At 37.9% G+C, this 25889-nt stretch overlaps 1 protein-coding gene across 1 annotated transcript in view; it reads left to right on the plus strand.

Annotated features, from left to right (window-relative positions):
• The first annotated feature begins 1758 nt into the window (after positions 1 to 1758).
• LOC149814613 (protein NLP3-like) overlaps positions 1759 to 25889 on the plus strand; it is a 29435-nt gene continuing 5304 nt past the window's right edge. The window contains exon 1 of the mRNA XM_089989803.1: positions 1759 to 2546. Within this exon, the coding sequence (XP_089845929.1) occupies positions 1872 to 2546 (675 nt within the window). The 5' untranslated portion in view covers positions 1759 to 1871. The remainder of the gene's footprint in view (positions 2547 to 25889) is intronic.

A 25889-nucleotide genomic window follows, 5' to 3' on the forward strand; every position in this document is an offset into this window, starting at 1 on the left:
TAACAGTTAATCAAATTTACAGTGAATAAAAAAATGACTAAATCAAAATTACAAAGAATAAAAAAATGACCATGAATTAAATTTACAATGAATCAAATTGATTACATTCATTAATAAATGAACATGTTCATACAATCATTCATTCCACTAATTTGTCAATTAATCAAATTGACTACATTCATTAACAAATGAACATGCTCATATAATCATTCATTTCAAGGACCCAATAAGGTGATGTTGCCTTCTTTGAACTTGCATCGACAAGTTTAGGGAAAGTTAAGCTTGCGCTGTCCTGTGACTCTTCTCATACACAACCTGATTTCCACAGTACATTAGAGCGAATACTCCTCCAAATTTCAGAGCGAGTTGCTTTGAACTGTGTACATGGTCACGACAAAAAAAAATTAACCAAAAAATACCATCACATTCCAAGCAAAGGCTTGGTTTGATAATAGCTGTAATGAAACTGATTGCTCAAACCAGCCCTTTGCCTGTAATGTGTTGGTATTTGTTTGTTAATTTTCTTTTTTTTTTCATTCATCGCAGAATATGTACACAATTCAAACCAACTCACTCTGAAAATTGAGAGAGTATCTGCTCTAACGTACTGCAGAAATCAGACTACGTATGAAAAGAGTTATAGGACAACGCAAGCTTAACTTCTCTTAAACTTGTCAATGCAAGTTCAAAGGTGGCAACAACACCTCATAAGGGACTCCCAGTATTTGACTACCACCCTTCACTCCAACATACGGGAGCCTCCCTTTCATCCTCCTCATAAACTTGCATATATGTGACATCCAAATAGAGAGAGCGACGAACATTCTAATCGTTTTGATTTCTTGTCTTATGCTAGCAATGAGAGCCCCCTTTTATAGGTCAAGAGAGGCTCCATAGTAGCTTCACAAATTACAACATATTTCGTAAATAAAATTGCAAAGTTACAAGAGGCTCAACCCTAATTTTGGTTAGGGCATTGAAGAGGGGAGGTCGATTAATCGACTTTATCTCTTTGTTCACATTTACCTAAAGCATTGAAGATTCCTGTGAAAAATACTTAATCTAGATATGTTTGATAAACTTTCTTTTAAACTCGAACTTCTAAACATCACAAATACCTGAGATTTTGCATAAAAAAATTTTAAATTCGCATAAAAAATCTACAATTATTTTTTTAAACTTGAACCGACAAACTACGCAAATACCTAAGTTACATTGCATCAAAAATGTAATAACTTTGTATAAACTCGAACCTCGTAAATACTTGAGTTATTTCGCATAAAAAATTTCAGAATTGTGCATAAAAAATATATAATTTTTTTTCAAACTCAAACCAAAAAAATGTTCAAATAAGTAGGTTACTTCGCATAAAAAATGTAATAACTTTGCATAAAAAAACAACAAATTTTTTTTAAAACTCGAACTTCAAAACATCCCGTATAAAAGAAATTTGCACAAAAAATGATAAGTACCATAAAAATAACAATATTTACAATTTTAAACATAGACAGATTTGATAATTTTAAAAGCATTTAAGAAACGTGTGTTATTGCGATAGTACGGTCATTTTTAGTATCACATATTCTATAAAATCAGCTCAATAGGAGACAGAATCAACTTATGCTGTTGGCGATTGATTCATGGAATCTAGTGGCTCCCGATAGCCGTTAGTCAAATCATGCCTATGTCACATAAACCCACCGAAGCCCAATATAATAACACCCACCTGCAGAAAACAACACTCCTCCCTCCCCCACATGACCAACAAATTCTGGGGCCGTTCATCTCCCCGACGGCCAGATCCTTCTCCCTTTCTAATCCCCGACACCGGAAAGGCCAACGTCAGTAACGAGTTTCCCCACCAGGAATTGATGGATTTCGATCTGGAAAGCATCGATCTCAATTGGGTTAACGACTTCAACGCCGATGGCGGTGGCGACCACCAAACCGATCCGAGCCCTCGTTCATGGGAGTTTTTTTCCGACTACCACCCTCCGGAATCCGGCGAGCCACCACCAACACAACTCAATTGGCTGGTCCCTCGACCCCCAGAATCCATGGAGGAGAGGTCGAGAGTGTTCAAAGAGAGGCTGAGCGAGGCTCTGCGTTACTACTTCAAGCAGTCGGCGGAGCGGCACGCTCTGGTTCAGGTGTGGGCTCCGGTCAAGAGCGGCGGCCGCTACGTTCTCACCACCTCCGGCCAGCCCTTCGTTCTCGATCCGCAGAGCCCCGGCCTCTTGAATTACAGGACGGTCTCCGTCTCGTACCAGTTTTCTGCCGCTGACAGTGCAGAGGAGCGCGGGATCGGCCTCCCCGGCCGGGTTTTCCGGCATAAGCTGCCGGAGTGGACGCCCAATGTTCAGTACTACAGCAGCGAGGAGTACCCCAGGTTGAGCCACGCCCTGCACTACGACGTCCGCGGGTCGCTGGCTCTGCCGGTGTTCGAGCCGTCCAGGCAGTCGTGCGTGGGCGTGATCGAGATCATCATGACCTCCATGAAGATCAATTACGCCCTCGAGGTCGACAGAGTCTGCAAAGCTCTCGAGGTTCGTTTTCAAGTTTTTCCCGTTGAAAGATTGAAATGGTGTTTGGTGTTTCATTTGTGGTTTTTTGGCAAGTTCATAAATTTCCATGTATAATTGATCGATGGCTGTTGCTTGATGTACTTTATTGGTTGATTTGTTGATGTTTGTGTTGATGAATGGTGTTCTATGTCTGAAACAGTTGTAAGATTGCTAGGTTTTTCATCATGCTAACGCCTTAAACCTGAAATTGATCATGCTTTTAACCAACATGGGGATTAGATTAGTTGGTCTATGGCATTATCTCTTGGTCGTATTCTAGTTCATAGGCACACAAACGCTCGATCTATTTGCAGGCTTTCATTTTCACCATGAGCCTAATTCTCTGCGGCAATGGAATCTCATTAGTGTCACTGCTTACATATTGCCGTTTTTTGTTTTCTTTAGGATAGGCAGGTTGCCGATTTCTTAATGATAAGACACTTGTTTTTTGTACATCTAAAGTCAGCCCTGTATGGTTATCTGTTACAATCTTGGCTAAATAACCTAAAGACCCCTTCTGTAGTTCTCTGTAAAGGTACCATACGAAACATAATCAAGTCCATCGACTTCAACATCAGCAAGTTTTTTTTAATGATTAGGATGTATATTCAGATGTGATTTTCAAATGAGGTTAAGGTTAAAGAAGATCAAGAAATTAGAGGAAGTGAGAACAGAAAGAAAGGGGGAGTATGAAAGCTGGTTAGATCTTTAAAAGGTGAAGACTGGGAACGTAAAATGAGAACATCAATTGGAAAAGGGAGAAGACAAATGATATGAGAGATTAGAGTTGAAAAGAGGACAAATATGGGCAGCAAAGTATGAGACTTGTAGCTGCATTGATAGAAGGAGTGACAAAGTAGAGGGAAAGAGCTAGTTTTTTATCTTCTATTTTGACCTTTCTCTTCTTCTGAGGTATCCGAGCTAGTGAACGCAGTGAACGAAGTGAACCGAGTGGGAGGAAAGGTTCTGAAAGAAAGAAAGGACAGACCCAGTTTCTAAAAGAAATAATGAGAAAGTTCAGGTTTGAATTCCATAGACTATAAGGTATTGGATTGTATATAATAATAGATAAATAAAACACTTCCTCATGATCCTCTTATAGTCTACTCGTACTCAATATTTCGAAGAAAGATTGGGTTGGTTGAACTTTCCAATTCATTGAGTCCAATCAGCATTAGGTGGCATTGGATTCGATTGGATAGTACCAACTGTTAGAATCTGCACCTTCAAACCTTGGAGATCTGCCTTCAACCTGAAAATACAAATTAGGGAGAAGAGAAGAGAGAAGAGGGAGAGAGAAAGAAAAGGGATGCTGAATGGGAAAATAGGGTACGTGATATCGATACCCTCTTTGCTGTATGTATTTATAATAAAACAACACAGAAATTACAAGTATGCCACATTCGTTTGGATCTGTTCGGATATGGATCCTGAAATCGGATCCATATCCAATACAGATATAAATCTAACATCCCCCCTCAAGTTGTGCATGATATTTCATCATGCCCAACTTGTTCTTCAAATACCAAAACTGTGATCCAGTAAGTCCTTTGGTGAAAAGATCAGCAACTTGTTCAGAAGTATGTATATACGCAGGGGAGATTTCCTCATCTTCTATTTTCTGACGGATGAAATGTTGATCAATCTCAATGTGTTTGGTACGACTGTGAAGGATGGGATTGAATGAGATTTTGATGGCACTTTGGTTGTCAACAAGCATGTTAGACTGAGCAATAGGAAGAGACAATTCCCCAAGAAGATGACGAAGCCAAGTAGCATCGGCTGTGCCAGCAGCCATGGCCCTATATTCAGCTTCTGTGCTGGATTTGGCAATGGCGCGTTGTCTGCGACTACTCCAACACACAAGATTAGAATTAAGAAAGACACAATAGCCAGAAACAGAGCGGCGTTCATCAAGATCGCTTCCCCAATCAGCATCAGTGTATGTAGAGATAATATGGCCATCCACAGTAGGAGAGACGCGTTTATAAGTAAGTCCATCGCCAATAGTCCCCTTGAGGTAACGTAAGATACGCTTGACAGCTTCCATATGAGCATCTGTGGGAGCATTCATAAACTGGGAAACCTGATTGACGGCATATACAATGTCGGGACGAGTGAATGTTAAATATTGAAGTTTCCCAACAATACTGCGATAAAAAGTAGGAACAGGATATGGAGGACTGCCATCTGAAACGTTCAACTTTGTATGCAAAACACTGGGTGTGTTAGTGGGCTTACAATCAGTCATACCAGAGGATGTAAGAATATCAAGGGCATATTTGTGCTGAGAGAGGGTAAGGGAATCCTTAGTCCTGTCTAATTCAACCCCCAAAAAGTATCTGAGGTCCCCAAGGTCTTTCATTTTGAAATGTTGTTCTAACACTTCTTTGATCTGGACAATATGAGAAGAAGTATTACCCGTGAGAATAATGTCGTCCACATATATCAATAACCAAGTAGTGATCCCTCCTTTGTGATAGATAAAAAGAGAATGGTCAAGGGCGCTCTTCTGAAAACCAGCTTCTTGAATGTGAAGAGAGAACCTTTCAAACCATGAACGAGAAGCCTGTTTTAACCCATATAATGACTTGTGCAACTTGCACACCCATAAATTAGGATCACTAGTAGCATATCCTGGTGGCTGTTCCATGTAAACATCCTCTTTGAGAAAACCATGAAGAAAAGCATTTTTGACATCAAGTTGATGTAATGACCATCCAAAAGTAACTGCAAGAGAGAGAATAACTCGGATTGTACTCATCTTAACAACAGGGCTGAAAGTCTCATCATAATCTTCCCCATGTTGTTGAGTGAAACCTCTGGCTACAAGACGAGCTTTATACCTATCAATACTTCCATCTGGTTTATATTTGATTTTATAAACCCATTTGGATCCAACAATATTCTTATCCTTTGGTCGAGGAACGACTTCCCATGTTTGACATTCATTCAAGGCTTCCATTTCTTCATTCATGGCTTCAATCCAACGGGAATTGTGAGAGGCCTGAGAATAACACTTTGGTTCAGTCTGTTTATGCAAACTGGTCATAAAAAGTTGAAAATCCAAAGTGAAAGAGTCATAGCTTATCCATCTATCCACGGGATGTCTTGCTCGAGTGGACCTTCGTGAATGAGAAGGAACAATGGCAGAGTCAATGGTAGGGGCAGGAGTGCGACGAGAATAAACCAAGCCAGAGAACCTGTCTAAAGGAGGATCATCCATCTGAGCATCAGACATGTCTGCTTCATTATGAGTACTATCCATCTGGGCATCAGACATATCTGCTTCAATGTGAGTACTGTCAGAAGAAACTGGAAAAATAGTCGGTTGAATTCCACCACTTAAGATATTTGAACACAGCCATGGATCATATAGTCTAGATGCTGAATCATGAACGGCCTTGGATGAAGTATGAAATTGCAATCTGAGTTCATCAAAAACGACATGTCTTGAAACATGTATACGACCTGTAAGGGGATTATAGCATCTATAGCCTCGATAATGATCCGCATAACCCACAAACTGACACATTATAGCTCGTGTCTGAAATTTGTTCCGGATGCTGGAATCAACATGAACATAGCAAATGCATCCAAAAACCCGAAGCTCATCATATTTAGGATGCTCATTATTCAAAAGAAAGAAAGGAGATTTCCCAGCGAGAAGAGCTAGAGGCAGTCGATTTATAACATAAACAGCTGTGTGAAATGCCTCAGTCCATAGAGTCATAGAGAGATCAGTGTCATGAAGCATGCTTAAGGCAGTCTCTACAATGTGTCGGTGCTTGCGTTCTGCAATGCCATTTTGCTGTGGTGTGTGTGGACAGGATATCTGTCTAGTGATGCCATGATTCAGCAAGTATTCGGTAAATTCAGATGATAAATATTCACCACCATCATCACATTGAAAATGCACTATGTTGGATGAAAATTTATTTTGGATGAGGGCATGAAATTGGGTAAATAGATGAAACACTTCAGATTTGTGTTTTATGAAATGTATCCATGTATAGCGAGAAAAGGAATCAACGAAAATGACATAGTATCTACTGCCAGAAGGAGATGAGACAGGAGCTGGTCCCCAAACATCGGAGTATATCGTTTCAAACAATTTAGAAGCTCTTTTATTTATGGAATTAAAAGGAAGAGCATGACTCTTACAGAGTTGACAACTTGAGCACATGCCTGACTCACTAACAGATTTCAAACTGGATTTGTGTAACAATCCATTATTAACAAGACTGGCAATAAAAGAATGACTACAATGGCCTAATCGATTATGCCAAATGGTCGGCATATCAACTTGAGTCAAATTGACTTCATTCGGATCAACTGAAGGAGAAACAAGCGGACTGGACTTGGACACTGGAGGAGCTTCCTTGAGGACGTACATGTTGCCTTCACGAATTCCTTCAGCGAATATCGTCTTGGTGAGAGGGTCCTTGACAAAAAACAGAGGAAGGAGTGAATTCAACTGATGTGGAAGAGTCATCAATGAGTTTAGATACTGAAATGATGTTTTTCTTGACATTAGGAACAACTAAAACATTTTGTAAAGGAAGAGAAGTATTTGGCAAAGACACATGTGCATTTCCAATGTGAGTGATTTTGTGATGGGTGCCGTCACCTGTAACTACAGAACCTCTTGCTAAGTATGGAGAAACACTAGATAGTTTACCTGCATCATCAGTCACATGAGCGGCAGCACCGGAGTCCACATACCAGACACCATCATTGTTTTGCTTGAGATTCAGATTAGAAATCGCCGTCATTAGGAGTTGTTGAGCATCAGGTGTGAAGGAGGAGGAAGACGATCTAGGAATGGCAGAGGGGTTTGGCCTGTGATCACGTCGACCTCCCTTAGATTTGTTCTGAGGATTGTGCCAACATTCAGATTTAACATGTCCTCTCTTGTTGCAATAAAAACATGTAGGGATGCGCTTCGGCAAGTTAACATGAGTGCTGCCCTGAGGAGTAGGGAGAATACCCTTTCCTTGTCCAGATGTATGACCCAAGATGTGTGCACGCTGCCCTGACGTACCATGTGTAGAGGTGACTAAAATACTAGCCGAAGTAGGAATAGAAGCATCATGCCTGTGAACTCTACTAGCCTCATGCTGAATCAGTTTTGCCTTTAAGTCTTCAAAAGAGGGTAAGACAGGGAGAACCTCTAGGGCAGTGCAAAATATATCAAACTCTGACCCTAGACCACTAAGGGCCTGCTGGACTTTATCCTTGTCTGAAATAGGATGACCTATAACAGCAAGTTGATCGCTTACATTTTTAATTTCATAAAGATACTCAAGTACAGATCTAGAGCCTCTATTGATACTTTGAAATTGACGCTTCAATTGAAGATATCTAGCTTCTGAAACTTGAGAGTATGTCTTTGCAAGTGTATTCCATAGTTGTAAAGCCGAGATATCATCATCAATGCCTGCAAGTACTTCTTCAGAGAGAGTAGAAGTAATATAAGCCACTAAAGCCTGGTCATGTGCCATCCATACAGCATATGCTGGGTTAGGGATATTATCTGTAGCGGTCCCTGAACTGGTAGCCTCCTTTGTTTCACCCAAGATGAATTCAGGCGGGACTAGGGTGGAGCCATCAATGTGACCATACAGACAATGGCTCTTAATGAAAGGGACTATCTGACGTTTCCACGTCAAATAGTTGGAATGGGTTAACTTTTGGGAAATGAGTTGGGAAAGAAAACTCGAAGAGAGGGTAGACATTATGATGCTGATATAATATTGCCCTTAAAAAAAAAAAATACTCGGCCAAAAAAAAAAATGAGAAGTTCAATACTCAGCAGACGTGGACAGGCAAGGATGCTCGACTGCTAATGCTCAACTGGAGTGAGATAATCAATGCTCAGCAGTCATTGACAGGTAAAAATACTTGACTGCGTGTCCACAGATGCTCGGTGGAACGAGGTTTGATCGTGATGTTGCTCGGTGAAATGAGATCTGATTGGCAGCTGCAAAGAAGAAAAACCAGCGAACCAGCGAGGTCTGATTGACAGGCGTGAAGACTATCTGATCGTGATCAGTCGTGGCTCGGTGGAGCGAGGTTTAATCGTGATCAATCGTGGCTGAGAGGCTGAAGAATGCTCGCTCGATCGCAACAGGCGTGAAGACTCGCTGCTCGATCGCGACGGGCGTGAAGGCTCGCTTGATCCTGCAGAATACTCGTTCGATCGTGAAGAGGACTTGCTCTATCGTGACAGGCGTGAATACAGGGAAAAGATCGATCACGGATGCTCTGATACCATGTTAGAATCTGCACCTTCAAACCTTGGAGATCTGCCTTCAACCTGAAAATACAAATTAGGGAGAAGAGAAGAGAGAAGAGGGAGAGAGAAAGAAAAGGGATGCTGAATGGGAAAATAGGGTACGTGATATCGATACCCTCTTTGCTGTATGTATTTATAATAAAACAACACAGAAATTACAAGTATGCCACATTCGTTTGGATCTGTTCGGATATGGATCCTGAAATCGGATCCATATCCAATACAGATATAAATCTAACACCAACGACATCGAGCGCTAACTCCCTATCTTATGGAATGAACCGAATTGCTATCGGACATTTTTTGGTTTGGTAATGAGCTTTAGTAGTAGACACTATAAGCCGTCTTGTCCAATGATCCAAAATGGAATTTTCAAAGTGTCTTTATTTGAGAACTTGGCATTAACATCAAAATGACAGTAATAAGAGGTAATACAAAAGTGTGTCAACTATAAAAACGGGTCAAAGTGGATTGACCCATGCTAGCACTTCCGCGTCTGCTTTGATACCATGACAATGTTTTTTTTTCCTTTATTTTGAGAACAATAAAGATTCTTTATTAGAAGTAGGTGAACATTGACAAGTAGTAACCTAGTACAACAAAGAAGAATCAGTTTAACACTTGGCTGACCAATCCAAGATAGATCCTTGTGCGGCTACTTGGTATGCACACAAGCAAGAATTTCCTTTTGGCTGTGTAGATGAGTTCCAACTTCAAACTCTTACCTTTGTATACCTTGTTATTTCTTTTTAGCCATATGTAGAGAGCAGCCACCATTTCCATAGAGTCTTTACTTTTACATGTATAACGGGCACTAAGCAGCAATCCACAAATGCAGCTGAGTGGTTGGGAATCTAGACAGTCTTGGCCAAGCTATCTTGAAGAGCCATTGGAAACCTTGGTAGTACCATACGCGGCACTCCATCAATTCTTCTCCAACCTACCATAGCTAGCAGATGCTCACCAAATGAAAAACAATCCTCTTCAAATTATTCTTTGTGTTGATTTTATTAAGCACAACTAATTAGGTGAAACATTTTGCTCTAGGTGAGGACCCAAAATTGTAAATAGTGTCTTTTGAGAAAGGTTCAGCACCCATTGGGCACAATGCTCAGTAAAATGAGGCTGAGATGGAAGACCCTGATTTTTTGCACCTCCAAACAAATTGAGTCTACTCCAACATTCAAGTTCCAACTGACTAACCTATCCTTGTGTTGCAGCCAATCTTCTAGCTCAGATCTTTGAAGTTTCTTCTGAATTGCAATCTCCAACCTTCATCCTCAATCCAATTGACATATCAATGCTTGCCCGTTGTTGGCTAAGGCAAATGGAGCTGGATATAAATCAGAAAGTGGGAGCCAATCACACCACCAAATTGTCACGAACCAATATGATTCTATAGTGAGCCACTTATGGGCTAAGGCACAACTTGAAAAATGACCACTTATGGGGTCCAACACAAAGAAGATATAAAAAGAAGCCTCTTAAGGTCTGCGAACACACATAAAGGAATGCACTTTATTAGGGAATAACCCTTGAGAAAAAGGATACAATGAGAGAGGGGTCACACCCCTTTATATACAAAAAGGAGGCTCTAAAGAGTCATTGGGACAGCTAGAAATCTAGCCATTGGGTAGGGTCCAACGACTCCTAGAAAGATTCCCAAAAATTCCTTTAGGGCTGAGAATATTTACAATAAAAAATATAAAAGAATAAAAGAAAAGAAATAAAATAATACACTTATTGAGAATTACATGTGAAAAAATAAAAATGCCCCTAAGATACATACATATGTTTACATTAACACTCCCCTTCAAACTTACAGTGGGATCACTGAAAGGTTGTCCAACAAAAAATGAAACCTTAGGGAAGGCAAGACTTTTGTAAAGAAGTCTGCTAGCTGATATTCTGAGGTCACATATGGTAGCGAGATAATCTTCTTCAAAAATTCTTCTCTAACATAATGACAATATGTTTAATACGTTCATGAAAAGTATTATTTCCAACAATGTAGATGGCACTCTTATTGTTGCAACATAACCACGATGGGTTTGTCACAATCACTCTCATATCTTTGAGAAGTCGCCTCAACCGTACAATTTCAGATATAGTAGTTTCCATCGCTCAATACTCGGTTTCTTTAGAGGACAAAGATACTTTTTATTGCTTTTTACACTTCCAAGATACCAAAGAATCTCCTAAAAAAACACATAAACCAATAGTTGAGCACTTGTCATTAGGGTCTCCCCTCAATTAGAATCAAAGTATGCAATTAAATCAAGAGGATAAGAGGAAGATAGAAATAATCTTTTAGAAGTAGAATTTTTCAAATATCTGACAATATGCATAATGACACTCATGTGCATAGTGGTAGGAGAATGCTGAAATTGACTGGTCGTGTGAACTGCATGTGATATGTCTGGTCTGGTAATAGTCAAATATGTCAATGCCCTAATCATTTGCTGATATAGAGTGGGATCATCCAGTGGGGTTCCATCGTCTATTTTCATCTTTGAGTTTATTACTTCAGGTATATCCACTCTTTTGTCATCAGTGATTCCAGACCTTTCAATAATTTCAGTTGCACATTTGGATTGAGATAGCTAGTACCCTCTAGGAGAATTTGAAACCTTAATCCCTAAGAAAAAATTGAGAAAACCAAGGTCAGTCATTTCAAAACCTTGTTTAAGAATGAATTTAACTTGATCTACTCCGTGTTTATCTCCTTCGGTTATGATCATATCATCAACATAAAGTAGTAGGATAACAATACCTGCAACGAAATTCTTAATAAACAAAGCAGTGCCAGTGTAACATGAAATATATCCAAGTTTAACCATAACAAAACTAAAGCGATCGTACCAAGCTTTTGAAGCTTACTTAAGACCATATAAGGCCTTTCTAAGGCGAAAATCTTTTTCCTTAGTAACATTATATCCAGGGGGTGGATCCATAAATACTTCTTATTTTAAATCACCATTTTAAAATGCATTTTTAACGTCCATTTGATAAATTTGGCATTTTCTAATAGCAGCTACAACTATAAGAATTCGAACAGTGGTCATTCTGGCTACAAGAGCAAATGTTTCATTTATAGCATCTTTTCATTCAGGATAATCCTTTGCCTGATTATATGTAGAAGGTTTGAAATATAAAAAGATTTTTGCTAAACAAGCTCTATAATGAGGCTCAAATGATTTATATGGAACAAACCTATCTGGAGCTCTATGTGGTCTCTTTGAGTGCCTAATAGTTGAGGTTTCTTGTCCTTGTATGTTTGAATATTTTTCTAAGGCACTTAGTGTTTCATTATCCCTTCTTCTTTGATATTGAATAATTGTTGGGTGATCCTAAGATCATTAATCTGAATGTCAAATTGAGATTCATTGCAAGTTATCTTTTTCAATATCTTCATTTTGTGTGTCATTATTTTTAGGACAAATTTCTAAAAAATTGTATTCATTCTCATTTTTTGATATGTTAGTATCAAATCGTTTTTCCTGTTCTAAAAAGGTGACATTTCTAGAAATATATAGTTTATTATTTTCGAGATCATAACACCTAAATCCCTTTTGACTTTTTCTATAACTTAAAAACACACATGGGATGGCTTAAGGAGATAATTTATCATTTTTATGGGTGAGTACAAAACATCTACACCCAAAGATTATTAGCCTAAGATAATTAGGCGAGACTTTATAAATCTTTTCATATGGTGAAATATTTTGAATTTTTGAGGAAGACAATCTATTTATAAGATACATAGCAGTAAGAGCTGCCTCAACCCAAAAATATTTTAGAACACCATTAGATATGAGTAAGGTTCTAGTGGTCTCTATTATGTGCCGGTGTTTTCTTTCGGCTAAACCATTTTGTTGTGGTGTATAGTACATGACCTTTGATGAATTATTCCATTTTCTCTTAGATATTTTTGAAAATCATTGGACATATATTCACCCCCTAAGTCAGAACGAAAAATAGATATATTGGTCTTCAAAAGATTTGTCACTAATTTATGAAAATTTTTAAAATTCTCAAATACTTCATATTTATGTTTAAGAAAGTATATCCATGTAAAGCGAGAGTGGTCATTTAAAAAGATAACATAATAAGTATATCCTCCCTTAGAGGCAACATGTGCAGGACCCCAAACATCAGAGTAAACCAATTCAAGAGGTTTAGAAGTAGAAAAAGATCTCTCTTGATATGGAATTGATTTTATTTTAGCAAGAATACAACCAGTACATGAAATTTGTTCATTACAAAATGTTCTCAAGTGAGGAATATTGGATAATTTATACACACTAGGATGACCTAGTCTTTGGTGCCATAAAACTTTATCCAATTTTTGAACATTAAGACAAAAAGTTCTGATGAGAGTTTTCATCTGATCCATACAATACAAGTCTCTTTCTCTATGCCCTTCTCCAATCTGCTTCCCTGAATGGAGATCCTGTATTAAGCAATGGTTAGAAGTGAAGGAGACTCTACATCCATGATCAGTGATTTGAGAAACAAAAAGCAAATTTAAATTCAGTTTTGGAACAATCCTTATTTTTGGAATTCCATCAATATCAAGAAAGATTTCATCGGCAGTGAATACATTTCTTTTACTAGTAGTGTTATTATAATTAGAAAGTATAGATCCATCATAAGTCATATGAAATGAAGCACCTGAATCTAAGAGCCAAGGAGCCATACTTGAAGGGGAAGAGGTGAATACGGAGGCACCGATCATGAATTATCCTTTGAAAAGAGGTTGCAATGCTTCCATGAGCTGAAAAAGAGACATGTTTGAAATAGATTTGCTTGAAGATTCTTGATAAGTTTGTGAAGGTCTAACTGAAGCAACCTTTCTTTCATCTTTTTTCTTAAATTTAGGACAATATGGTTTGATATGTCCTGGTTCCCCACAATTATGACAAATATTAATACTTATTTTCTTTTCATCTCCTTTCCCTTCATACATGCGATTCTTCCCATAGTTATTATTATTATTATAAATTTATACAAGTATGGTGGTTTGTATGTATGGGTGTTGGCTCTCTACTTTGAAATGGCCAATACATTGTCTTTGACTTTTCATTTTGAGACCTCAATCTAGTCTCTTTCATGCATACTTGAGCCAAAAGCTCTTAGATAAGAGGAAGCTCATCTTATCTGCTATGAATGATGTTACTCCTCATTTGCTCAAACTCAAGTCTCAATCCCTTCATAAATTGAAAAAATTGCTCATTATTTATTTGTTTTTTTCTAAGTTGAGCATCATTGGGAGTCTCCCAAATGGGTTTCAATTTGGCCATTTAATCCCATAGTTTCTTTAGAGAGGCAAAGTACCCTTTAACACTCTTTTTGCTTTGTTTACAATTATGTATTTTATCTTGAAGTTCCCATCTAAAGCCAATATCACATTGAGTATGTATTTGCTTGATAAAGAACCATGCTTCATTGACTCTCTCAAATTCCAAAATAGTCTCACAAGTATCTTCATTCATACTTCCCATGAATAGAGAAAGAACTTTGACATGTGTTATTTTCCATTCTTTCAAGGCTTTCTTGTAACTCACAAGAGCCTTCTCTTTTTCATTTCTTTTAAGCACTTCTTGTTTAATGGTTCCATCTTTCTCTTTTATGGATTTTGTTAGAGTAAGTCGAGGTTCAATTGTGGAACCATCAACAAACTCCCACAAACCTTTTCCAACAAGAATCCTTTTAGTGGCGGTAGCACATAGATTATAAATCTTTCTATCAAATTTAATTGGAACTACCGTCACAACTTCTTTGTCGGCCATGGAACCAAAACATATAAGACAAGAGAATAAAATAGAGAGAAACAATATGTACTCAGAATAATTTTCAGCTTCCTTTGAAGAACCAATATTTTTGCAACACTCAAATATACTTGAGGAGGAGCTGAATATCACCAAGGAATCGAACTTTGCTCTGATACCATGTCACAATCCAATATGATTCTATAGTGAGCCACTTATGGGCTAAAGCACAACTTGAGAAATGACCACTTATGGGTCCAACACAAAGAAGATATAAAAAGAAGCCTTTTAAGGGCTAAGAACCCACATAAAAGAATGCACTTTATTAGGGAATAACCCTTGAGAAAAAGGATACAATGAGAGAGGGGTCACACCCCTTTATATACAAAAAGGAGGCTCTAGAGAGCCGTTGGGTAGGGTCCGACGACTCCTAGAAAAAATCCCAAAAATCCCTTTAGGGCTGGAAATATTTATGATAAAAAATATAAAAGAATAAAAAAGAAAATAAATAAAATAATACACTTATTGAGAATTACATGAAAAAAACAAAAATGCCCTTGAGACACACACACACACACACACACACACACACACACACACACACACATATATATATTGACTAGGGAAGAGAATTCTTTAATTACCAAGAACCAATCGCTTCACTAGGTTGAAGCTTTCTTCACTTTGGTTGGTTTGACTCAAAGTTACCGGAAGCTTCTTAGGTAGATGGGAAGCGTGCTTCCCGGAAACTCGCTTCGGAAGCGAGATACTCCTCGCTTTCGAAACTTCATGGGAATCTCGATTCCCCCCACGCTTCTTATATGCTTCCCACACACATGGTATATGTTTCCTTTATGCTTTACTCACGTTTCTTTTCATGTATTTCCTCTCACTCTTTCACTCACTTCCCATTTACTTTCTCTAAATTGGTTACCATCATTGTTAGATTTTAACAAAAAATTAACTCTTTTACTGAAAAATCATGAAATATAAGAATAATCAATTTTATTTGCTTCTTGTTCGATTCCTATTCAGTTACCATATTGCTTCATTTTTTATTTATATTTCGCTTTCAAATTGATAGTTCGCTTCTCGCTTCCTATAAATATCAAAATGCCTCGCTACTCGCTTCTGCTTCCCGTATCGTTTTCCACTTCCGCTTCCTAGTTTGGCAACCTTGGTTTGACTATCTTGACGGGGTGTTGCTAAGCGTATAGTTGGCTCTCAAAAGTGTACCCCACGCTCTATCCTCCCTCCACAATTCCACCACCATTCTCTCATTAATGCCCTATTGTATAACTTCATATTCCTGATTGCCAGCCTATTGTATTTCTTAGAAGTGTGACCTTCTCTCAATTAACCAAGCTTCTGCATATAAACTTAGGTGGACCTTTTCAAATGAATCTTCATAATTTCTGCAATATTGTTGGCTGGTTTCCTTGGAAGTTGAAAAAAGGCAAGCAGACAGGAGGGAATTGTGGCATTCACGTACTTGATCCTTTACCCTTTTCAAAAGTTCTCTTCCACCTTCACTAAATAGATACAACCCGAGGAGGGAATAGGTAGATGTTCATAACTACAGCTGAAGATGCATTTGGTTATCCAACTCGTGAAAGGATCGAGATTAATAGGACCAGATTGCGTTTACTCATTTATTATCATGGCCGAATGGCTGAGAAGGCTTTTAGTATAGGCCAGGTGCGACTCATTTGAGAGACGGAGGTTGATCTGAAAAGCAGAATGTCATTAGCCTATTACATGATTGTCATAGATCCGATCCTTCTAGCAGTAACACCTGAAATAAAACCTTTTGTGACAACCTTTCTGAGAATTGCAGTTAGGCCTTCACTAACCAGATTAATGGTAGTGGTAACAAAAGGCAGCTTTGCCTCAACCCCCTTTCCATGGAAAAAAACTCACAGTCTTTACCACTCACCAATACAGAGCTATTAATGATAAGTTCTTCCATCTGCACCATCCAAAGCAGACCAAATCCCATAGAGCTAAGGCATTGAAACAAGAAGCTCCAATGAATTGAGTTAAAAGCATTTGTGAGGTCCACCTTTAGTAGGAAAGCTGGTGGTTTCAATATATTAATGGAGCAAATCAGTTCATTGGCCAAAACACCATATTCCTGAATCCTTCTTCTTTAAATGAAAGCATGCTACCATGGAGAGACCGCATAATTTATGTCAGATCTTTGGGATCTTTATAAAATGTATCTGCATCCAGAAGTAACTCCCTCCATCGGTGGGAGAGAAGTACCTTCCAGTATCTTGAGGCCCACACTAACCCTATAAGCCAAGATTGTTGACCCTTTGTCTGCCCTCATTGTCATGGTTAATTGTTGATACCTGCAACATTTGAGCAAGAATTCCTCCAACTACCCTGTAATGACCCTGGACCCTCCCTCAAGTGCTTCTGGACATCGTCAGTAGAGTTATCAGGGTATTTCTCATTGAAGACGATTCAGTGAGCTGACTACAATGTGATTGGAGTATAACAAAAAAAGATGGTCTTCGGGGGCACCTCAGCTGTCACTTTTGTTGGTATTGGATTGAGCATAGCTGTGCACTTCTGTCCTGTACCACTTGAGCTTCTTCTGAAATCCTTAGCCTAAGCACCAGTAAATTAAGGTTATTTCTACTCTTTTGAAAACGACACTAGAAACAAATCTTACTAAGTTTATATTTCAGCATGACCGATCTTTCATGCCACCAAATCATTGGTTCTCGTTGGCAAACCTTTCACATTTTTCAAAATCATCTTAATGCACTTCTCCTCTTGAACTCAACTTTCACTTGGTTACTTCCAAATTGTGGGCATCAAAATTATCTCTCCTACAGGATTCTTCAACTGAAATAAGGAATGGAGGAGAAGAAAATATGAAGGTTAATGTTTTCCTACTTTACGGATCTAAGAATGAATATCCCATTGAGTAGGTGAGGCATATACACCTCTCCAGCGTATCTGAAACCCTAATAAAAAAATGAGAAGTTCATAGGGGCTAAGTTTGATGAGGATGGAGCAGGGGAGAGATGGCATGGTGGTCTACTGGGGCATTAAAAAGTGAATGAGTAGGTGGTTCGACAAGAACTGGAAAGTCCGAAGTCATTATTGGTTTTCATCTTCCCCAAGCTTTGTGGTGAGGTCCCTGAGTATGTGGCTTATCCATTGGAGGCAGTTGTGAAGGCTTAATATCGCTCTTCGTAGGGAGCTTAATAAGAAGATGAATGAAAAAGTTGTACTTTACAGCAGAAAATTTGATGATCCTTGCTTGCATGTTGATGTGGAAAGGAAGAAGGTGAAGAAAATGAATAAGTGAGAAACAAACCTTATTTTGAGGGGAACCATCCCATATCTCCTAATTTGGGCTGTTTATTATATTTAACCTAGCACCCTCTATTTGACACAATACGATAATAATCAAGATGCATATAATATTGTACTCTTTGACATGGATAATTTGCCATTGTCTCCATTTCCAGCATCATGCTCATGCTGAAACCTATAGATCTCCATGGTGTTTCACTCAAGAAAATAATAGAAATGGGGATCTTCGAAACACGAGCTTAGATTAACAAGGGCAAGTGTCAAGAATGACACTAAAGCATAACCCTTAAAAAGGGTATAACTGGAAAGAAAATAAAAATAAAAATGTATTCTTTATTGATATGAAAAACCAATTGCTTAAGAAGCATTGAAATAAAATACAAGAGGGGCTGCACCCCTTTATATACACAGCTGAAAGAGGACTCAATAGAGCTGTTGGACACAGTCCAACAACTCTATTTAGAGCTGTTGGAATGTGTCAGTCCAACAACTCTATTAAGAGTTGTTGGACTGTGTCAGTCCAACAGCTCTATTGCTAGTCAAGTCTGGACAGGACTTGACTAGCAACAGTCATTCTAGTTCAAACTGAACTAGATGACATAAACACAAAAAATAAAAATAAAGGAAAAAAATTACAGAAAAGAAAGAAATGAAAAATGTATTTATATATACATATATGTACAGTTTTACATTTTAACACTCCCCCTCAAACTTACGGTACAATGAGCGAAAGTTTGTCTAAGAGAAAGTGAAATCGGGGAGCAGCGAGAGGCTTTGTAAAGAAGTCTGCTAACTGATATTCTGAAGTGACATATGGCAGATCAATTATCCCGTGTAGATATTCCTCTCTGACGTAGTGACAATCCATTTCGATGTGTTTGGTGCGTTCGTGGAATGTTCTGTTACTGGCAATGTAGATCGCACTTTTGTTGTCACAACACATTTGTGAAGCCTTTGTTGCTTCAGCTCCCATGTCAGCAAGCAGTCGTCGGAGCCAAACTACTTCCATGGTCGTGGTTGCCATGGCTCTGTATTCAGCTTCGGTGGATGAGAGAGATACCTTATGCTGCTTTTTACACCTCCACGAGATCAATGATTCCCCTAAAAAGACACAAAAGCCACTGGTTGAGTGTCTGTTATTGGGATCACCTCCCTAATTAGCATCAGTATATGCAATTAAATCAAGAGAAGAGGAGGAAGATAAGAAAAGTCCTCGTGAAAGAGAGGACTTGATGTATCTGATAATACGCATGACTGCTCCCATATGAACAGAAGTAGGAGCATGTTGAAATTGACTTGCTGTATGAACAACATGTGCTATATCTGGTCTGGTAATGGATAGATAGGAAAGTGCCCCGACAAGCTGTCTGTAAGGAGTAGGGTCTGCAATAAGTTCTCCATCATCAATCTTCATTTTAACATTAACAACTTCTGGAGTGTCAACTTTCTTATCATCAGTAATACCAGACCTGAAAACAATATCAAAAGCAAATTTAGTCTGAGATAATAAATATCCTCTAGGAGAATAAGCAACTTCAATGCCTAAAAAATATCTCAACAAGCCCAAATCAGTCATTTCAAAATGAGATTTAAGAAGTGTTTTGATTGTTTCAACTCCCTGTTTATCGCTTCCGGTGATGATCATATCATTCACATAGAGAAAAAGCACAATGATCCCTGCATCAGAGTTCTTAATAAACAAAGCAGTGTCAGTTAAACAGAATTGAAAACCAATATCAATCATAACACGACTAAACCTATCATACCAAGCTTTTGGTGCTTGTTTAAGTCCATAAAGAGCTTTTTCTAAGCGAAGGACTTTACCCTTAGGAATACTTAGACCAGGAGGGGGTTCCATATATACTTTTTCAACTAGCTTTTCATTTAAAAAAGCATTTTTGACATCCATTTGAAAAATAGACCATTTTTTGATAGAAGCTAAGGCAATTAAGGTTCGGACAATAGTCATACGAGCCACCGGAGCAAAGGTTTCTTCATAATCAATCCCATATTCTTGGGCATAACCTTTGGCTACTAAACAGGCTTTATATCTTTCAAGAGTACCATCACTCTTGGTTTTAATTTTATAAACCCATCGACATCCTATAGTTTTCTTCCCTGGAGGAAGATCTTGAATATTCCATGTAGAAGCCTTTTCAAGTGCATCTAATTCAGCTTTCATGGCTTCTATCCATTTGATATCATTTTTTGCTTGAAAATATGTGGATGGTTCTTCATATGAGTGAATTAATGCAATAACTGCCCTATATGTGGGTGAGAAAGACTCGTATGATACAAACTTTCCTGGAGGCCTCGAGATTCGGGATGATTGTCTAGTTGGAATGATAGAATATTTCTCAAGTGCACATGGAGGATTAGACTCTTGTCGCCTGGAATATTGAATACTAGTATCTTTATGAACTTCTTCATTTTCAACATTAAGATCAATAATTCTTTGATCATCATCAAAGTTACAGTCAAGGTCATATTCATCAGATGTTGATGTTAGATCTAGCAAAAAGGAGTACTCAGTGACGTCTTTTAATTTTCTAAAATCAAAGAAGCTCTCCTTTTCAAGAAAGGAAACATTTCTAGACACATATAGTTTATTATTTTTGAAGTCAAAACATCTATAACCTTTCTGGTTTTCAGCATATCCTAAAAAGGCACAGGGAATCGCACGAGGGGAAAGTTTATCGTTTTTGTCAGTAAATATGAAACATTTGCACCCAAATATTCTTAGTCTAGAGTAGTCTGGAGAAATGTTCATAAGTTTTTCAATGGGAGTGATATTTTGTAACGAAGAAAATGACATCCTATTAATGAGATAGGTGGCAGTTAAGGCAACTTCTGCCCAAAAGTCTTTCGGGACTTGATTTGCTATTAATAAAGTCCTAGTGGTTTCTATAATATGGCGATGTTTGCGTTCTGCCAGTCCATTTTGTTGAGGTGTATAAGGACAAGATCTTTGATGTGTGATGCCATGTAATTTAAGATAATTTTGAAAATCTGTGGATAAAAACTCTCCCCCTGAATCTGTGCAAAAAATAGTAATATCATTTTGAAACTTGTTTTTAACCATATTATGAAAAGTTTGAAAGTATGAAAATACTTCAGACTTATGTTTGAGAAAGTACATCCACGTATGTCGGGAGAAATCATCGACAAAAATAACATAGTAAACAAATCCTCCTTTAGAAATTACTGGTGCAGGACCCCAAACATCCGAGTGTATTAATTCAAGTGGTCTTGAAGAAAAAAAGGTTCTGTTCTGAAATGGTAATCTTTTCATTTTGCCGAGAATACAATCTTTACAATCAAATGATTCAAAGTTACAAAATTTCCCTAGATTTGGAAAATGTTGGATTTTGGCTATATGTGGGTGATCAAATCTCTTATGCTATAGTTCCAACTCTATTTTTTGAATATTATAACAAAAAGCTTTCTTCGGCATTTTCAAAAAATCCATGTAATAGAGTCCTCCTTCTCTATGGCCTTCCCCAATCAGCTTGCCTGACTGGCGATCCTGTACCCAACAACCATGAGAAGAAAAAGAAATATTACACCCATAATCAGAAATTTAAGATACAGATAAAAGATTTAAATTTAATTTGGGAACATGTCTAATTTCTGGAATAATTTTTTTTTTGTTTTATAATTTTTTTCAAAATTTCCTATTCCTTCTATTTCAAGAGAAGTCCCATCAGCAGTAAAGACCTTTGACACACTTGTTTTATTTTTAACACATTTGGATAGACTTTGATTATTTGGGGTCATATGAAAAGATGCACCAGAGTCAAGAAGCCAAGAAATTTTACCTAGATCAGAAAAAGATGAGGCTGTTGCGTCGGTTGAAGCTTCAGATGAGGAAGAGGCACCTTTGATGAGAGGCTGAAGAATCTCCATTAGTTGGGCCAGGGAAACTGGTGCATCATGATCTTTAGGCTCCGATCCAGCAATTGCAACTCTTTTTTCTCTCAGCTCCTTAAGTTTGGGACATTGTGGCCTGTAGTGTCTCGGTTCATGACAGTGATGACAAATAACTTTTTTCTTATCATAGTCACCATTTTGTCGGTTAAAGTGAAGAGGCCTATATGATCGAACATGATTCCCTGGTCTAGACACGGCTAAAACGGAATCATCTTCAATTTTTAAAGAACCTTTCCGGAGACGATTTTCTTCCATTGTTAACTCTTCAATAGTTTCAACAGTAGAAGGAATTTTTCCCCGGTGAAGTAGGGTCGATTTAGTGGTTTCAAATTCCGGCCTTAATCCAGTGATAAACTGGTAAAAATGTTCAGCATCGAGTTGTTTCTGACGAAGCTCGATGTCTTCGGCACAATGCCACTTTGGTTCTAAAAGGGAAAGTTCTTCCCAAAGTTCGGACAACCCATTGTAATATTCACGAATAGTTTTGTCTCCTTGTGTCATCATTCGAACTTTTTCTTGGAGGTTGCACACGTATGCAATATCTTTAAGGGAATACATATTCTTAAGGTATTCCCATGCCTTATCGGCATGATCAAATTTGGCAAGACTTGAGCATTTTTTAATGTCAACGCTATTGATAAGCCATGACATTATCTTCGCATGAGATATTCTCCATTCTTTCCATTTCTTCTCGTATGAGGCAATAGCCTTGATTTTCTCTTCTTCCGATAGAGGGACCTCTTTATCTCCCTCTTTTTTAGTAAGAGATAGCGTAGGTTCCGAATCGGAAGCATCCACAATCCCCCATAAGCCTTTTCCCCATATATGGTGCTTCATGATTGAAGCCCATGTTACATAGTTCGTATCGCTTAGTTTCATAGGTATGATGGTGACTTTATCATTGTCATCCATCGATTACAAGGAGAGAAAGAATAGGGATAGAAGAGAAACAAGAAGGAAAATGAAAAAGAAAGAAAAAAAAAAACAATACAATGTTGGACACAGTCCAACAGCTCTATTGCTAGTCAAGTCTGGACAGGACTTGACTAGCAACAGTCATTCTAGTTCAAACTGAACTAGATGACATAAAGACAAAAAATAAAAATAAAGGAAAAAAATTACAGAAAAGAAAGAAATGAAAAATGTATTTATATATATAATAATATAATATTATTATATATACATATATGTACAGTTTTACATTTTAACAGTCCCTGAGTATGTGGCTTATCCATTGGAGGCAGTTGTGAAGGCTTAATATCGCTCTTCGTAGGGAGCTTAATAAGAAGATGAATGAAAAAGTTGTACTTTACAGCAGAAAATTTGATGATCCTTGCTTGCATGTTGATGTGGAAAGGAAGAAGGTGAAGAAAATGAATAAGTGAGAAACAAACCTTATTTTGAGGGGAACCATCCCATATCTCCTAATTTGGGTTGTTTATTATATTTAACCTAGCACCCTCTATTTGACACAATACGATAATAATCAAGATGCATATAATATTGTACTCTTTGACATGGATAATTTGCCACTGTCTCCATTTCCAGCATCATGCTCATGCTGAAACCTATAGATCTCCATGGTGTTTCACTCAAGAAAATAATAGCAGTTGTAGAATAACGTTTATCAACCTGATCAACTTCTTTAATTGGCAATGTGATTGCATGTCTTGGATTTTTGGACTTTAACAAGATTAACTTATGTTGCATTGACACACTCCAAGAACAAAACTGTATATTGTTATTGTGCATGTGGGAAGCATGTCAACACAAAAGGACACAGTCACTTGTAAGCTAATGGGCTGTCAAGACCAACAACAAAGGCTTCAAATCTTATCTATCTTTACAACAGTATTTTTTATACTACTCGTTGCCTATGTGGGCGTGAATCACTAAACATACTCCTCTTGTTAACCGAGGCACTTTTTTCATGTTAGAGAGGCAGATATGTTGAACCATTTAGGATTTTTGTCATGATGTTTCTATGGGATGCCCTAAAATGTTTCATCTCCATAATCTTAATGAATTATCATTAACAATAACTTGCAGGAAGCACTCCCTGTGAGTGTGTTTTTCGTTCATCTAATTTTTGTTACATGATTATGTACTTCTAGATGGTTCTCATCCAATATTGGATTCTTACAGTGTATTTCTCTGCACTTGTGATCAGTGGAAACTTTCTAATTCTTACCATAAATAAATGATTGCTAGTATTCAGGTATAACAGTTTTGAGAATTCACAACTTGATCCTCCTCCAAAATAGTTGTTCATTTTTATAAGATAAGAATAATCAACTCCTTTAGAGGACTACCCCCTCCCCATCTCTCTCTGTCTCTTACTATAAATAATATATATGTATGTATGAGTCGGTAGATGCGCACCAGCACCAGGGCCAAAAACATCTCTATCACTCATGGTTTGTTTAATAATAAAACAAGTATTGGCATATGATTGCAATGTGCAAGAAAAATTTTCAAGAGTGTCAAAAATCATCAGCTCATTATTTTCAAAATTTCACTACTTAAAAACGATGATTTTTTTTCGAAAAGACACAATCCAAAGTTTGATTCCTACCAAACAAACTTTTTTTTTTTACACATCCATGGGGTTGGATTGGGTGAGAGATGTTTTTGACCCTGATGCACAATGAGTACACATTATCTGTAGAATTTTCCCTTCTTAGCATTTCTTAAGTAACTAAGCTAACAACGCCTTTCTTTCCAACCTTTGAGGCACCACTTGCACGGTATTCCGACTTCCGGTCTATCTTGGTGAAGTAACAGGCTGCCTCAACTAGTCAAATGGGAACCAGGCATCTATCCTTAGCAAAGGATCACAAAAAGTGAATTTGATCCTATAGCTGTCTTCTTTATTTGATAAGTGCCTAGTTGTGGAAAGGGATGCTAGTCGGCCAATTCGCTTCTTTCTCTCCTTCGGGTTCGTTTTGATCGCTCTCATTTTCGGGCAGCAGTCCCATTCTAATATACAATATTTTTAGTGGACCCACCGGAATGCGGGATCAAGATACAGTTGTACGGGTGCATCAATCTCTTTTTCCATTTCCAGTTTTTCGTCGATCATGCGTTAATCTGGAGCACCACCACTGAGGGCCTAACATGAAGCAGATCTAGTTCCAGGCAAAGGCAGATCCACAGAAAAATTATATATATATATGGAATCTACAAAATGAGATATGCAAAATGGGTTTTTTGTTTTTTTTTTTTAAATACTGACTATAGAGATCTGTACGTGCTTGATTTCATAGGGATCGGCCCTTGGATCATCCCATTCCAACACGTGGATAGGTTTTCATAGGGTTTGAAAAATCAATGTCCCAAAATCTTCATAAATTTTCGAGGCCCTTGGATCAATTCCTAGCAAATCGGCTATGTTGTACACATCTACAGGGTCAAAATTGCAAAAAGTTAGAAACCCATTTTGCATGTTCCTCTCTCTCTCTCTCTCTCTTTATATATATATATATATATATATATATATATATATATATATATATATATATATATATATATATATATATATATATATATATATACATACACTGTAAACTACAAATATGTGAAATTTCATATAAACTGAGATTTTCATGAGGTTTTTTGTTTTTTTAAATCTAACCATACAGATGTGATCTACATGCTTGGTTTTATAATGACTGGTTCTTAGATCATTTGATTACAACATGTAAGCAGGAGTTTTTAGGGCTTGAAAATCAATGGCTAAGAATATTTTGTAAATATTTAATTATCTAAAAGTCATGTTTTTTCAACATCCAACAGTCAATTCCTAGCAAGTGGACCATGCTAAACCTATGTCACAGGGATTCGGCTAACCAGGTGCCGCACCCGCATCGACGTGCCGCGACGCGGGTGCGCGTGCAGCACCCGGTGCTGTCAACCAGACCCTGGGTGCAGTCAACGCACCCAGGGTCATTTATGTAAAAAAAAGGACGTCGAGGGAGGCTCACCTGAAGAAGA

The sequence above is a fragment of the Nuphar pumila genome, chromosome 15 (assembly GCF_984573655.1).
Source record: "Nuphar pumila chromosome 15, dmNupPumi1.hap1.1, whole genome shotgun sequence".
Lineage (NCBI taxonomy): Eukaryota > Viridiplantae > Streptophyta > Magnoliopsida > Nymphaeales > Nymphaeaceae > Nuphar > Nuphar pumila.